Source organism: Ambystoma mexicanum, chromosome 2q (genome assembly GCF_040938575.1).
Source record: "Ambystoma mexicanum isolate Mex_15411 chromosome 2q, UKY_AmexF1_1, whole genome shotgun sequence".
In the NCBI taxonomy this organism is placed as follows: domain Eukaryota; kingdom Metazoa; phylum Chordata; class Amphibia; order Caudata; family Ambystomatidae; genus Ambystoma; species Ambystoma mexicanum.
Genome location: NC_090924.1, coordinates 1,239,134,069 through 1,239,149,071, shown reverse-complemented (window position 1 = coordinate 1,239,149,071; position 15,003 = coordinate 1,239,134,069). Strand labels below are relative to the sequence as shown.

Here is a 15,003-nt window from a genome sequence, read left to right as displayed (position 1 = left end):
CAGTTTAAAGAAAGAGGTGGTGGCTGTCCAACCAGAGCAGCCAACCCCCACATTGGTTACTGGTTCCTTTCAGGCATATGATATGATGTGATTGTTTATTTATATAGCGCCTATACACAATGTGTATCAAAGTGCTTCAAGGCAGGGAACAAGGGAAAATACAATAACATTCTTACAGGCCCTGGACAGTAAGGATGTGAAATTAACTATTATGGCTGGAGCGGGGAGCAGGGTAGAGGAATCGAGCAAAACAGGCATCAGCAGATAAAGGAGCTTCAGGATCCTCCCATGCTTCCTGTGCTCACACACACTGGAGCATTGGCAGGTACACAAACAGTTCCTGCCAATGACAAAACTTGCATCAAAACCTTCCCCTCCCAGGATGGTAGCGAATGGCTAACAAAGAACAACCATACAAGAAATGGTGAAAAAAAGACACCATGTTGGAACATAGGTGACCATCCTGTGCATACCAGTAGCTCCGAATACATCCTGCAGTGGAAAATTGCACAAAAGTCAGTAGAACACGTCCACTGCCACAAGCCATAACTATAGACTTGTTACTGTAACTAGAAAGTCACAGGAGCAGAGAGAAGGGGGATAATATGTATTGCAAGGGAGTCATGGTGGCAACAGAAAAGGCAGACCAAGTGATCACAGTTCAAGGGTGTTTATTAAAATGTATAGGTAAGTTGAGAAAACGCCTAATCTAAACCTAAATCTAAGATGGGAGCAAGTTACGACCATCAAATAGTAAGGCGGCAGTACTCGTGGCGTCTCGTCAAATAAAAGAGCCAATACTAAATAAAAACCATTGCCAATCCTTACAACTCGATACAAAAAGTTTGGGATAGTGTTCACAAGAAAGAAAGAAGTGTTCATAAATGAAAAGTCCGGATGTGTTAACCAGGCGTCTTCCTTACCCACGTTTTGAGCATGGGACATGGCGGAACTCCTGAGCATAACACACTCTTGAGTTTTCCTAGCATGACATGGCAGTTCTGCTCTCAGGTATCAGGACCTTCGGTGGTTAAGTCTTTTTTTCTACAAAAAGTCTTTTGCCTCTGAGGACTTGATGTATGCACATTGGGTGATGATCTTTCACCCCAGGCTTCCCCTCTTCCGGGCTCAGATCCGCAAAAACGTCTTGGCGATATCGAGACCTATGGTAGTTAGGTTTCTTGCTTCCGACAGTCTGGGTCTGACACGTTCAAAATAACAAACAGGTCAACAAAAGTTCTTCTCTGATTTTGTATTTGGGTGATACCTCTTCACCCCTTGGTCCCCCTCTTCCGAGCTCAGACCCCTCTTGAATTTCAGCCTTCCTCCGTCGGATTCACTCTGGCAAAAGACTTTCGCTGTTGCATTTTTTTGCTGTTGCATTTTTTTGCTGTTGCATTTTTTGCTGTTGCATTTTTCGCTGTTGCATTTTTCGCTGTTACATTTTTCGCTGTTGCATTCATGGGTAGGTGGGTGATGGGTTTTCACCCTTGGATCCGCCTCTTGCAGACTTGGACCCTTCTCAACTGTTTGCCTCCCTACGTCGGGTTCACTACGGCTTTTCACAAATACTTTCATTTGTTACATTCAGGGGCCTTAATGTCTTTTTTAAACTAAGTTTCACAAATATTAATGTCTTTTTAAACAGTTCACTGTGGACATCCCTGTGTCGGGTTCCCTCTTGTCAGCACAATGTTCCTTGGGACTTCAGACTTCGCCCCTTTCCATCGGCATCCCTCCGTCGGGTTCACTGTTGCCAGTCAGTCTTTCTATTGAACTCACTATGCGGGAATCCTTTCCCCCCAGCTTCCCAATTACGTGCAGGTCAAAGACTTTCACGTGTGCTTGGGGTTTTGCTAGACCCCTGTATGACCACTTTGACCTTTTCCTCGTGGCTCGCCTAGGTCCTTCTGCTATCAGCAGTTTCATTCAATATGGGATCAACCAGAATTTCTCGAGTGAGCACCCACGTGGTGCCACACCCCCTATGCCGCTGGTTTTCCCTTAACAGTTTACAGTTCTTTGAACTTCTCACAATTTGCGACTTTCTTACAACGCAGTTCAGTTTCATATCAGCTTTCTCCTCGACTCGCTGGCTATGAACTGCTTGGTTTTTCTTGTAACTGGAGTCAAGGACGGTACCACGGTAGCAGGCGTCTCTCTCTGTCTTGTTCCATGTACCGTTGACATATACAGCAACACACACTGGCTATTGTTTGCGGTCTTAAGATTCCTTCCACGGAGGGCTTGCAGGTTTGGGTCGGAAAGGGCAAGGTAGCTTCTCTCCTTGTCACCTTTTTGGTTCTCGCTGCCTTTCTCTTGCTCTTGAACTGCCGTGCTTGGATAGCGGTCTGTTAGTGCGGCCTGCCTTGCCCGTACTGTGCTCTTATCCCTGTGGGGAAGGGAAAGGGACCTTCGAGTCTGTGTGATTCTGGTCAATTGCCTGACTTTGCCTAACCCTTGTGTTGGGTCATTTTGTGTAAACGACTCTGGTGTTAGTCCGTTGTCCTTCTCTGTGTACGAAAGTGTTAATGTTGGAAAAGGGGCCTGTGGGGTAGTTTGTCGTATCCTACGTGGTAGGATGGGGAAAAGGGTTTACAAGAAGTGGGATACCGCATCTCACCTGTCGGTGTCCCACTTCCACTCCCTGAGGACAGCCCATCCATGTGATTCTCCCTCACTGGTCCACCACCCGGAGCTGAATCCAATAGCGATGACTGTGTCCTGGCCATCTGGATGGTAGATCCCCGGGGACTAGTAAGTGAGACACCTTCTGGTTTCTCACAGTATCTCCTTAGCACTCCACATAAGGTGTGGTGTTCTGATCTCTCAAAAGCAAAAGTTAGGACGGGTAAAAAGTATCCCCCTTTTCTTAATAACATTTTCTTAAGGGAAATAAAAGAATATAAAAAGGCAAACCCTAAGCTCTCCCAGTAACACTGCACATCGGGTGCTGTGTGCTGCAAATGTGAAACACAGATGCCTTTTAAAAGGTATGGAGGAAAGCAAGACTCCATAACATGAAGTAAAACGCATACAATAGAGTTCCCATGATTAGAGCAGAAAAGAATGAATGAGGGGGGGAAAAGGCATATCATTCAGGAGAATAAGAAAAATGTCCAGAAGTCCAGCAAAATGTGTTGGGGCTCTCACTACAAGAGGGTATTAAGTATACAAGTGATATATTTTCCTAACACACTGCATGTGCACTTAGTCTGTGTCTTCGCATTACATAGATCTAGGAGAATGTTGGCTCTGCAATGAGTAAAGATCTGTTAAAACTGCATGTTTAGTTTGACATAAATTTGTTAATATATATATTTCTAACTTACATACTTACAAAAAAATTCTTTCTGATGTTACAGGTGGGTTCATATTGTGTGTGCGCTGTATGTCCCCGGGGTAGCCTTTGGGGATATTGACAAGTTACGTCCGATCACTCTTACAGAAATGAATTATGCAAAGTATGGAGCTAAGGTAAGACATTAACAGTGTGGTGCTACCTTAGTTCACTTTATTACAATGATTGTTCACAAACGTATTATAAAATGTGTAATGCATTAGACATATTCTGCTTAATGTCAACATATTGTATTTTGTGTGCACATTTTGTACTTGTATAAGTCTGATAGCCTAGATAATGAGCAGCGTAATAGGGTTCTAGCTAACTAGGATTTCTGACATTCGTTAATTTGATTAAACTCATGTGAAATGTGATTCTTATGCCATTTCTTTGCTCATTGGAAGCTTGGAATTCAAGGGTTGGCCAGCATGAATTATTACTTGAATATGAATTTCCCGCAAACGCGTGATTGGTTGTTACCTGATGTAATAGGCAAAGTATGCGATAACAGAGACAGTTTTCTAATGGTCAAGGGAAGGCTACAGAGCTTTTATCTGACAGTTGCAAGAGTTTAATTACCCAATCAAGATCACAAAAACATTTTGAGGCATTTCATAATGGTGTTGGTGTTGTGGTGTAGTCGAGGAGATTTGAACAGAAGTCTTAAATCTTGTTATGGATCAACTGTGGAGAGACACCCATTGACTAGCTGTGCCTCAGGAACAGCAATTTCAATATCACTTTGGGTGCTGGTGATATATACAGGTCTGATAGCTGCTTGGAGGGAATTCCCCCAACCGGATCTCAGTTGCTCATTCGACCCATGGGCTTATATGATATTTCATATTGGATAATAATCCAATCTTAAAGCCCCGTTTTGAAAATAAATGGTATTGAGGTTATCCTTTCTGGGATACTGTCAATGAGAGAATGATTTTGGAAGCAATCACAACTTCGATGGGTTTACTTGGCTCGACAAACACCCAATCTGCAATTCTTTGAAAGCGATTGTGAGAGGGGAAATGTGTAGAATTGTCATTGAAGTGGGAACACAAGTAAGCTCACAGTAGAAACATTAGGAGAGAGCTTGAGGTTTTAGAGGAGATATATATGGTAGATTAATCGACACAGACTTATAGAAAGCTTACGTAGTGGGTGAGGTAAGGAAGAAGAGACTGAATGTTATTTTATGTGTACCTTTATTAGTTGTTATAAAGTATAAGGTACAATATGGACATAAGTATACAGGAACATATGGGGCCCCACCGATTGCCGCTCCAACGTTTCTGCTGTCGTTTGAAACACTGTAGTGTTCTCCGTTACGTAGACAGTCAGCCAACGTTCCGAGCACAGAACACTCATGGCTTATGTATCCATGAGTTACTCTTGTGGCAGAGCCTCGTGGCGGCAAGAAAGGAAATATGCATTACTACAGCTTGTGACTTCGAAGGGACATTTGAAATATTAGTTAAACAGGCTGAAAGTCGGATATTATAAAGCAAAGAACCTTTTTTAAAATATGTTTTTATTGAATTTTATCTAAAGAAAAAGCTAGTTCGGACAGTATCAAGTACGTGTGAATTCAGAGAAATATATAGAACGCTTTGGTAACAGTTTGCTAACCATATTGTCTAGATAATTGATGCACAATAAGAATAGGGCTTTTGTTCAGACATTTATTTCCTTCAATAGCTCAGTAACCTCTGCTCCTATGGCCTTGCTATAATATACGTCCACAGCTGGTTAGAGTGACAAATACACTTTTCCAAGCCTGTGTTGGTAGAGATTGAATCACCATCATTATTTAACACGTGTTTCGACCATTTGTTGTCTTCCTCAGGCCTGGACATCAACATTAGTTAAAATCACATGAACAATATATATGAAACCTTTTTACATAGACACCATCCAAATGTCAACCAAAAATATATACGTAAACAGAAGCAGAATCAATTTGTGAACCAAAAATAGGACCAGTTCATTAGTGCCAAACACATAATGAAATCGAAACACCCAATGGGTAAACCATACACCATCCGGTGACCTCCGTCCACAATGGTTTATAAACAAAAATCTAATAAAACAACTTGCAAGATCAGAGGCCCGAACAATGTTAAACATCCGTTTAGGTTACCAAATTCATTGGTGGTATACGCAAGAATTAAAACCTAACATTAGTAAACCAAAATTGTCAACCCGTATGCAATAAGGTAATATTCACTCACAAGGAAAGGAGGAAAGGGGGTGGGGTATACAGGAGGAGAGCGAGAGAAACATATTTAAACAATTTTTGTTGCTTGCTTGATATAAACTTCACCCATTAACTGACCATTCCTGAGTACAATGGTTCCACCTGTTGGGGTAAGATGTTCATATTTATGATAAATCTTCCTGACCTGTCAACCCCGGAACATTTTGCTGGGACTTGCTAATTATTTTACCTTGTCCCTAGGTGAGTGGGAATCTTTTTCCCCTCTCAGCTAGTCTTTTACTAGTTCATGGGTGACGTTTTTATGTCTCTCCATAGTGTATGATTGGAGTTCTAGTTTCCTATAACTTTGGACTGACTGTAATGTACTATGGCAGCTCACAGCATTTTAAATACAGTGGCTTCCTTTGTAATTCTCTTATTATTTCTTGCGTGAAATACTGTTCCCAAGAGGTGAAGTGGGATTTGCAGTGAGCCAGCACACCCCACCTTATATGGAGTACTGGGGGATAGAATGTATCCCCTTTCTTACTTAACTGGTAATGTTTTTGTTACAATTGTAAGTTTTCTTGAGTGGCTGATGGCAGTGATTTACCTTTGACTTTTAGTCTTTTACTCACAGGCTGTCAAATCAGCCTTGGCAATGCACAGAGGGGCCACCATGCTGCTAGAATGGTGAGCTCCTTCTTTTTTCACTGTTTCTTGTTTGCTTATTTCCTAGGTCTGCTGCCATTCTAGGCGGGAAACGACCATGGTTGAAGTTTTGTCTTCGGCAGGAATCCTTTGACTTCCCTGCCAAGGCTACAGAGTGTCTGGGAATGCCGGAAGCGAGGGAGGAGTCCAAAACTCTGCAGTAATTTGTTTTTTACTTTCCTGAAAGGAACCAAATCCCAAGGGAGGCTGGCTGCCATGATTGGACGGCCAGATTGTCCCTTTCTGAAAACTTGCGGGAGAGTTTACAGAAGTTGTGCTGTAGTTCCTGATAAATACGCCAAACCTGGAAGCTGCTGACATGTTGAGCATTGGAGCCGAATCTGAAGAGGAAGTCTGAAACTTTGGTGGACTCCTGCTGGATCTCCAGAGACACTATTCAAATCCTTGAAGTCCCCTCACTAGAGTGCAGGACCGGATTAGTGAAGAGAATCCTACTGGCGATACTCATTCTTCACCTGGAGCCAAATACACAGAGCTGTGAGAATCCATGAAAAAACCATTGCTGGATGCCTCCTCTGATGGCTGCTGCTGCAAGTTCTCATCCAGTGTCCAGTGCTTTCGTCTCCAGACCAAAAATCCAGGGACCGGGTCCTGTGCTGCTGCACCCTGAAGGCATCCACTTCAAAGTTCTTCTTTTCTCCTAAGGTACTGTGTTGGCTTGGGTAATACTTACCTTAAGTCTTGTGTGAATCCTGTAAGGCTGAGCGGTTGATTTGTGCGTTTGGGAGTTTGCCCACACCACCTGCCCATGCCTAATGCTGGAATGCATATTTGGAGCTTTCTCTGAAGTCCCTCAACACTTTTAACTAACTCTGAAGTGAATATTTACTTGTTAAATAAGATCTTCCCTGCAACTGAACCAAATTCTGACTCTCCTACAGCTGGCTCATAGACCACTAGGGTACCTCTTCTGCAAAAACTCATGCGATAGGCTAGGTAAAGGCTTTGATAAGGATTCTGTCTGGAAATTGTAAGTATAAAAGTACTTGTCAATGTTGTAACTGTGACAATTGCTAGAGCAAGCCACTACTAGTTAAATAGTGGAACTGTCATTACTGTGCTTTTCCTGTAACAATTGTGGGTGTGTGGTTGTATACTTTGCTTTACTAGCTTTGAATGGTATCCCCCCTTCTGAAAAGTAATAGGTATTGGTACTGGTTTATTATTCTTAAATGAATGAGTGTAAAAGCTTTACCAATAGGGTTTACCTACCTTGAAATACCTTGGGTTGTTCTTAAAGTTTACCATTAAGTTTTGCGTTCCCTGATCTGCTTTATACCAATCTAAAACAGTCTGAGTTAATACTTCTTTGAGTTGCAGGTAGCCCCACTTAAAAGTATATAGATCTTACTCAACTTGAATAGCCGCTGCTCTTCTAAACTTGTAACACTGGGTTGTTCTTCACTGAATTGCTTTGTTGCTATTCTAAAATAGTTTCATAACGTTCTTACTTACCTTTAAAACTGTATTATACACTTCTTAAAAGTATACTGGATATAACTATCTATTAGGTAGGGAATAGTTATGTACCAACTGGTCAATCACTTACCTTGAAATACATTGTGTCTTTCTGAAAGTGTAATTGGGTTTTGCTTTCCCTGAATTGATTAGTGCATTCTAAAGTAGTTCTTGAATGTTCATACTGATCATTGAGTAGATTAAGGCCTCTCCAGAAAGTGAGAGTTACATTAATGGCTCGGAGCTGTGTTCTACAAAGTAATATTTGTTATGTTTATAGTTGTAACTGGGTTGGTTTATTGAGTGATTTCTTTAAGTAAGTGTCACTGCATGACTGACTGGGTCTACTGTCCTTGAATAACCAATTGTATTCTGAAAGTATGTAACCTGATTCTACTCCCAATGAGTAGCTGACTGCCATTATGAATGTGTTGTAGGTTTGACTCACCTTGAACTGCTGATTGTATTCTTAATAAGGTTATACTTTGGGTTGTAACCCATAAGTGTTGAGTGGGTTTTTGTAATTGTGTATATATATGTTATGTTATAGTACTTATTTCCCCAAGATCTATCTGGGCCTATTTGTATTTAAATAAACCCATTTATGTTTGCAATACATAATGCTTTTGTTTCTTTGGACCATATTTATGCTACAATTTGTGTACCAAGCTACAGCCATATCTCCTTCCTAAGATAAGCCTGGCTGCTCGGTCCATGCTACCAACTATCTCTCTGGTGGTACAGACTCATACTAAGAGTGGAGCAAATGTACTGTCTTAGATGTATGGTTTATGAAGCCTTAGTTGGAATTTAGAAAAACTGTCCAGACACCACCCATGTCCACCACCGTCCATAAACGCCCTTAAATGTGATAGTTGATGAACCCTAGTGACCCATACTTAATGTGTTTTGTAATGTTCCAAGTAACAATTTGTGTATTTTGATTAATGATGCACGTTGTCCGATTGTGTGTTCCATTCAAGATACAAAGTAATCAACCTTACCCAACTATGCTGCAATGATTGATATCATTAGATCGATGCCACCCTTGGTGATCATCATTTAACCCTAGTGCGTGTACTATCATCAATGTGAATATCCATTACAAAACGGGATCATATTCACCCAAACTCTTTTAATCCTGTCCAAAACGTATATAGTCTAACCAGGCTTCAATCATTCTCTTTCTGCACTCTCTAGACAAAGTGACATACCATTAGAACAAACCGAGAACTATGTATACACGTACTCGGAACCTAAGAACCTTATGTCCCTTTTAATCATTAACCTGGATATCTAGATCATCCAGTTGCCTGAATACTACTTAATGACTTCTCAGGGAGTAATCTCCTTTAGTTTCTTGTCCTTAACAAAATGTGTTTCCACTATCTGCCAACGGAGAAGAAAACCTGAGTTTGCACTCTTTACTCCTTAATATGTGAACACAAACAATGCATCATAGATCTCTCGTAGCTCAAAATATTCATTTAATCTATGAAGTTTCCTCCATAAAACCCTTTATAGGGCAGTGCAGCTTTCCACGTGGCATTCTGGCACAGGCTGCAATTTTGTGTTGCCTTAATGTACACACTGTGACCTAACGTGTCGCATGCGTGACGTCATGCGCAAATTACCATTAAATAACATTGCATGGTTCCAGCTCATCACGTTGCCCTTTCCGTGTATGGGCTTATTACCCGCCCAGTCAACCTAATTTTAGAAACGATAATTTAGCAACACCTGTTGATTTGACCTTTCAGTCTCCCACAATGATGCTCATTTCTTGCGTAACGTGCTTATGTTCTGATTCACAATTAGACAAATCACACACCTATTGTGCAATATACGCGATTCATGTCCTTTAAAGTGCAAAAAACTAACTTCAAAAGCAACACACTGAACTATGCTTCATCTTATCAGTATTGCCTGTAATGAATCTTTTACATATTGCCAATGCATAGGTCTTAAACTCACACTTCCACAGTGCGATCCAACTGAAATTTGAAACGCATTCAAATTATTTGAAATGTAGTCCTTCCACATTTACAAAGGTTCATCCCAATCACCGTATCAAAGTCAAAAGGTAACTTAGGCATGCAATCTTATTTAGAATTTACAGTATTCTAATTGAAACCATGTGGCACTCAAATAATCGAACATTCACCGGCATTAATGTTACTAAATTATTAAACTTGTTCAAGCTTTAACCAAAAATGCCAAATAAATTGGCCATTGAGCCTCGATAACTTAATCTGTTGATGTCCATCTTGGAAGACTCAGAAGCAACAACATAAACCATGGAATGATACTGATGGTTCGTCCCTCTGATGGGCCCCATTCTATAATGGTTTATTAGACATTCCTGGGGAGCAGGGGGGTAGGCTCTACACACATGTTAAAAGTATATATCATTTCAGATAGGTGTGCCCCTCACTCTTGCTAAAATATAGTTAATGTATAACCCGGACTACTGTGACCATGAGATGGCACCACCGTATTCTTACACTGTAATTATCATATGTGAAATATACAATTCTCTAGCATATTCACATCCCAATATCTCCATATGTTTACTGGTAACCAATACTCCTCTTCAAGCGATATCCTGAGAATTTTGTCACATTTTTGCTGTCATAAGAATACTCCCATTTCATGGTCCGCATTTAAGCCTTCTTCACTTGTTCTGTATTTACAAATCCTTCTTGAATCAGTCTGACAGACGATCCGCTCTCTGTCTCCTCACCTGGGTTCACTACATATGAGTTTTAAAGCCACAAATGTAATGTCCTTCTCTCCCATCTGGTGATGTTTCTGCCAGTGTATAGAGAATGGCAAACTTGCATCGTCCTGTCCCAAAGCACTCAAATGTTCTTGATGCGAACACATAGCTCCCTAATGGTACTACCTATATAGATGCTTCCAAATATACAAATAATTCCATAACTGACAAACTTAGATCTACAGTTCTTAAAATCCTTAATTACAAATGGTTTGTCAACACTAATCACAATCTTTTTTGATACTTTAGCATAGTGGCACCTGCTGCATGTAACACATTTATGAAAGCCTGTAAGATCTCGATTGAGCCAGGTTCTCTGTGCCCTGATCGGCCTAAGAAAGGAAGTTCAGCATGATCTTTAACGTCTGTTCTCTGGTGAAAAACAAAATTAGGACCTTTAATGTAATGTATTAGGTCTTCATCAAATGTTAAAATATGCTAGGGTTTCTTGAACAATTTAAAGAAATTACTTTCCTTTGAATACTTAGTCATCATTCTCACCACACCATGGTCTGCCCTCACTTTTGGTTGAAGTAATTAGCTTCTCGGGTCACTAACCCCCTCTCTGGTTAATTTTACATCTTTCTCTCCATAACCCCGCTGCAAAAACCTTTTAGTAAGAAATTCACATTCACATTCCTTTAAATCTTCAGTACTGGTACAATTTCTCCTTGCCCTTGTGAAATTCACATGTTGGTATATTCTTGATACTAGCCTTATGACAATGGGTGGCTGCTAGAATCTACTTCACTTCACGGTCCTAGCACAGAGAGTACAGAGCTCGATTTGACATCTGTGCAGAGCCTGCTGGCGCAGGTTTGAATCCCGGCAGGGCCAAACTCAGCCTTTCATCCTTCCAAGGTCGATAAATGAGCACCACACACTGTGCCTAATAAGCAGCGCTCAGATACCTGGGGGTTCGTAGCGCTATATAAATGCTAAATTATTATTATTATTTCAGTAGGTTTCCAACATGATTCTCAGACCTTCAAACATAAAGATGTCTCCTAACAAATGTATCTCTCTGTGATCACTATTGCACATGAACGATATTCCAAAATCATTGGTATTTAAGTCTTGTACAAATTCATGTAACACCTCCTCATTCCCCTGCCAGATCATAAATACATTGCCTATGAAACATACCCAAAGTTTGATACGGTGGAGAAACCATTGTCAACATGAACATGTCTATCTTCAAAATAACCCATAAAAATGTTTGGCAATGATGGAGCAGAATCGGCCCCTATGGCTACCCACCTTGTCTAAATATGCTGTTGTCAAATAGGAATACTTTATTGGTTCGAGTAAAATGAGTGTAAAATTAAACATTTCACCATGTGCATTGCCGCCGAACTCTTACTGTATGCCGCCGAACTCTTACTGTATGTGTACTCAATGGTTTCTAGGGCCAGGTCATGTCTAATTGATGTGTATAGTGCCCCGACGTCTATAGTCCCAAATCTGAAATCCTTGCTCCACTCAAAATGTTCTAGCATTTGTAATCTATGCAGTGTGTCACGCAAATAGGATGGTACCTTCAATATTTCATCACCAGGATGGTATCTATGTATTTTTCGAAAATCTATCTGTGACCCACACATTATTTAGACTGTCGACTATTATGATGCCTCACCATTGATTATGCTACCTAGCGCTGTTGGTAGAAGTTGTCCAAAATTTCTGGAGAGCCTAAGGGTGTACACCCATCCATTAGTAGAAAAATGGAGCAAAGAGAAGCATTTAGGCAGCCTTTTTCTAAATTATACACAGAAAATATAACGCATACTGCAGCCCATGATAGTTATTTGTGGGAGGCGGCTCTTCCCACACTAAGACCTGCACAGAAATTGGCCCACGTTAAGCAACTGAGGCCCCACATGAGTTCAGACACGGGTGGTTTACCAGCTGCTATTTAAAATAGATGTGGCTTGTCACTTGCCCCTTATATAGTTGTATACCTTTAATTCTGCAATGTAACTTGTACCATGGAAGAAGCACAGCTATTTCTTATACTGACAACACTGAAAGATGTATCTTGGTGTGTTTCATACAGACCAATTGCCCTAATCAATACTGGTGCCAGGTTGGTGTTACGGAGATTTCTCACACAAGTGCTAAATTCCCTCTACCTTAGAGCCCTCCAGCTCTTTTGCTATATTTTGGGGCTTTGAACTTTTCATTTTTAATGTGTTTTACTTTTGTGTTCTTTGGTTATGGAGTTTTAAAACGATTCCATAGGCATCTTCTTTTTCTTTGTCACACAGCACCTTCAATCAATGCAGTGGCACAGGGGTGTCTGACTGCCCAAGGTTTCAATGCCATCTCTGGGACCGACTGTCTCCCAATCTCCCAAACATGTAAAGTTAAATTGGCTTTACTAGTCTTTTTAAATTTACTGACCCAGCACACAATATTTTCCTATTGAGTGCTGGAGGGGTTGCCTAGCTTCTCCTTAGTCAAAACACTAATGTAACAGTCAAATGTTACCTTTTCCTACTTTAAATGGATGGTGGCAGTGGTTTAGATCAACTATCGTGATTTTTCCTGACCGCTAACAACGGTAGCTAAAAGTCAGGTCAGCCATGTTTTTCAATATGGCGCCCAAGACCGATCTGTAAAAACAGACTCCAGTCATCTTTTTCTCGCCATTTCTTTTAGGTGCTGAAGCCCTCCTCTGTCACCTGAGTGTCTGGGGTGGACAGGATTTGTGGGAGGTGCCCGAAACTCTCCTTGGAGACCTGAATGCACTCTGGCGTGATTGGCTGGCTGTCCGGCAAGGACAGCCACCCTGTTGTGTGAGTGACAGCCAGGCTGGAATGAAGCGGGAAAAATGTTTTAAAGCAGGTCTCTGGGACTTGGAAAGCAGAGTCGACCACTGGAACGAAAGAACCGAATACGAGCTGAAGGAAGAGGACTGCTGCAACGCCTGGACGACCGGTGAAGCCCTGCTTCAGGTCCGAATTGCCTGAAACTCCATCGACAGAGAAGCCCTTCAAGGTTACCTTCTTCCCTTGAGTTTGGTGGGAACAATCAACTCGCAAGCCACCTGGACACCGTCCCCATCTGGTCGAATTTTCATCAGAGTGCTGTTCAAAACCGGATAGCCAGGGGGAACGAAACCAGCTTGTGGACTTTAAGGCACTCGCACCTTATAACAACATCTTGCTAAGCTTCTGGCCTCATCCCTGGGCAGTGTAGGAACCTCCCAACGTCGTCCTTCTTGTCCCCATGACTGAAGCTCAGGAACGGCGAGATCTGCTTGAACTGCCAGGAACTGCCTCAGCTACAGCTTTTCTTCACTAACAAGGTACTGTGCAAACGCGGTCTGGAAATCTTTTCGGCCACCGAGAAAGTGCGTGAAATGTTCCCGACTTCGAAGGCTTGTCCTTCCCTAAACATTCGTCAAACTTTTCGCCTAGCCAAATTCTTCTAAAAACCGTGGCTAAGACTTTACTGTTACTACCAGAACTGTTTTTTTTTAATTTTACTTGTAACAATTAGTTATTTACACAACTTCAATTACAAAAATTAGGACAATAACTTCATCGTCTTTCCTTATCATCAATTAGCTCTCCTATAAGTTCATCATTTCCCTACAGCTCTTTCAAATGAGAAGTTTGTTTTTAACATAAGGCTTTCTCCAGGATGTTGTCGAGAAAGTCTACTAAGGCACAGATTGATTTAACATTATTTCCAGCTACCAGCATACACCACAGATGGTCAGTTTGTTGAAGAGTTATTAGATGTGTAAAGAAAAATGCGCGCTGAGTCGCCACCTGGTCACATTCGGAGACTAGATGTTTAAGTGATTCTACTTCGTTTTTACAGAGCCTACATTTATTATCATCTATCTCTTTGTAGTGTCTCAGGTACATCATCTCTTTGGTTTTGTATATATTTAACCGAAATCTTAAGAATTTGTTGCGATGGTATCTTGATGGAAATCTTGTTAAGTATTTGGGCAACTTGTCTAGAGTGTTGCATGTCAAGCCTAAATTGAGTGAAGACGGCATTGCTTCTCGAAGTTCTTCATTTTTTATCCAATACCAGGATCTCAGTTTTCTTTTGGCAATTTGTGGTGTGTTACATACAGTCTCCCAAGTGATGTCCATGACTGCTAGAGATTTTCTGATTTTCGTAGCCCAAATATGTATCATTCCTGAATATTGTGTGCCTTCCATTTGTTTTAAGATCTCATAGGCTGGAGCGACTATATTTAGGTTCATTTTTCGTAACAAGACAATGGACTTCCATAGAATCAGGCCATCTAATGGATCAAGGCCTAGTTCATGTCTTATTGCGACAATAGACACACAGCTTGGCAGAGCTAAAACTCCTCTCCAAAATTGCCCTTCCAAAGCTGCCCAAATACGATTATTGATGTTTAATCCGGCCTCCGCCCCATAGGTCAAGGCAGGGATGACTTTTTGTCGATAGAAGGTCAAGACTGGAATCAAGGTAAATTTGCCAAATTCATTATGTAGGCGTTTTCCTTGA

General features: G+C 41.2%; 1 protein-coding gene across 3 annotated transcripts in view; it reads left to right on the top strand.

Moving 5' to 3' along the window:
• Positions 1-15,003, top strand: part of PHF14 (PHD finger protein 14) — a 2,413,061-nt gene that overhangs the window by 457,126 nt on the left and 1,940,932 nt on the right. For all 3 annotated transcript variants that reach the window (XM_069648631.1, XM_069648632.1, XM_069648633.1), the window contains exon 6: positions 3,366-3,477. In XM_069648631.1, coding sequence (XP_069504732.1) covers positions 3,366-3,477 — 112 coding nt within the window. The remainder of the gene's footprint in view (positions 1-3,365; positions 3,478-15,003) is intronic.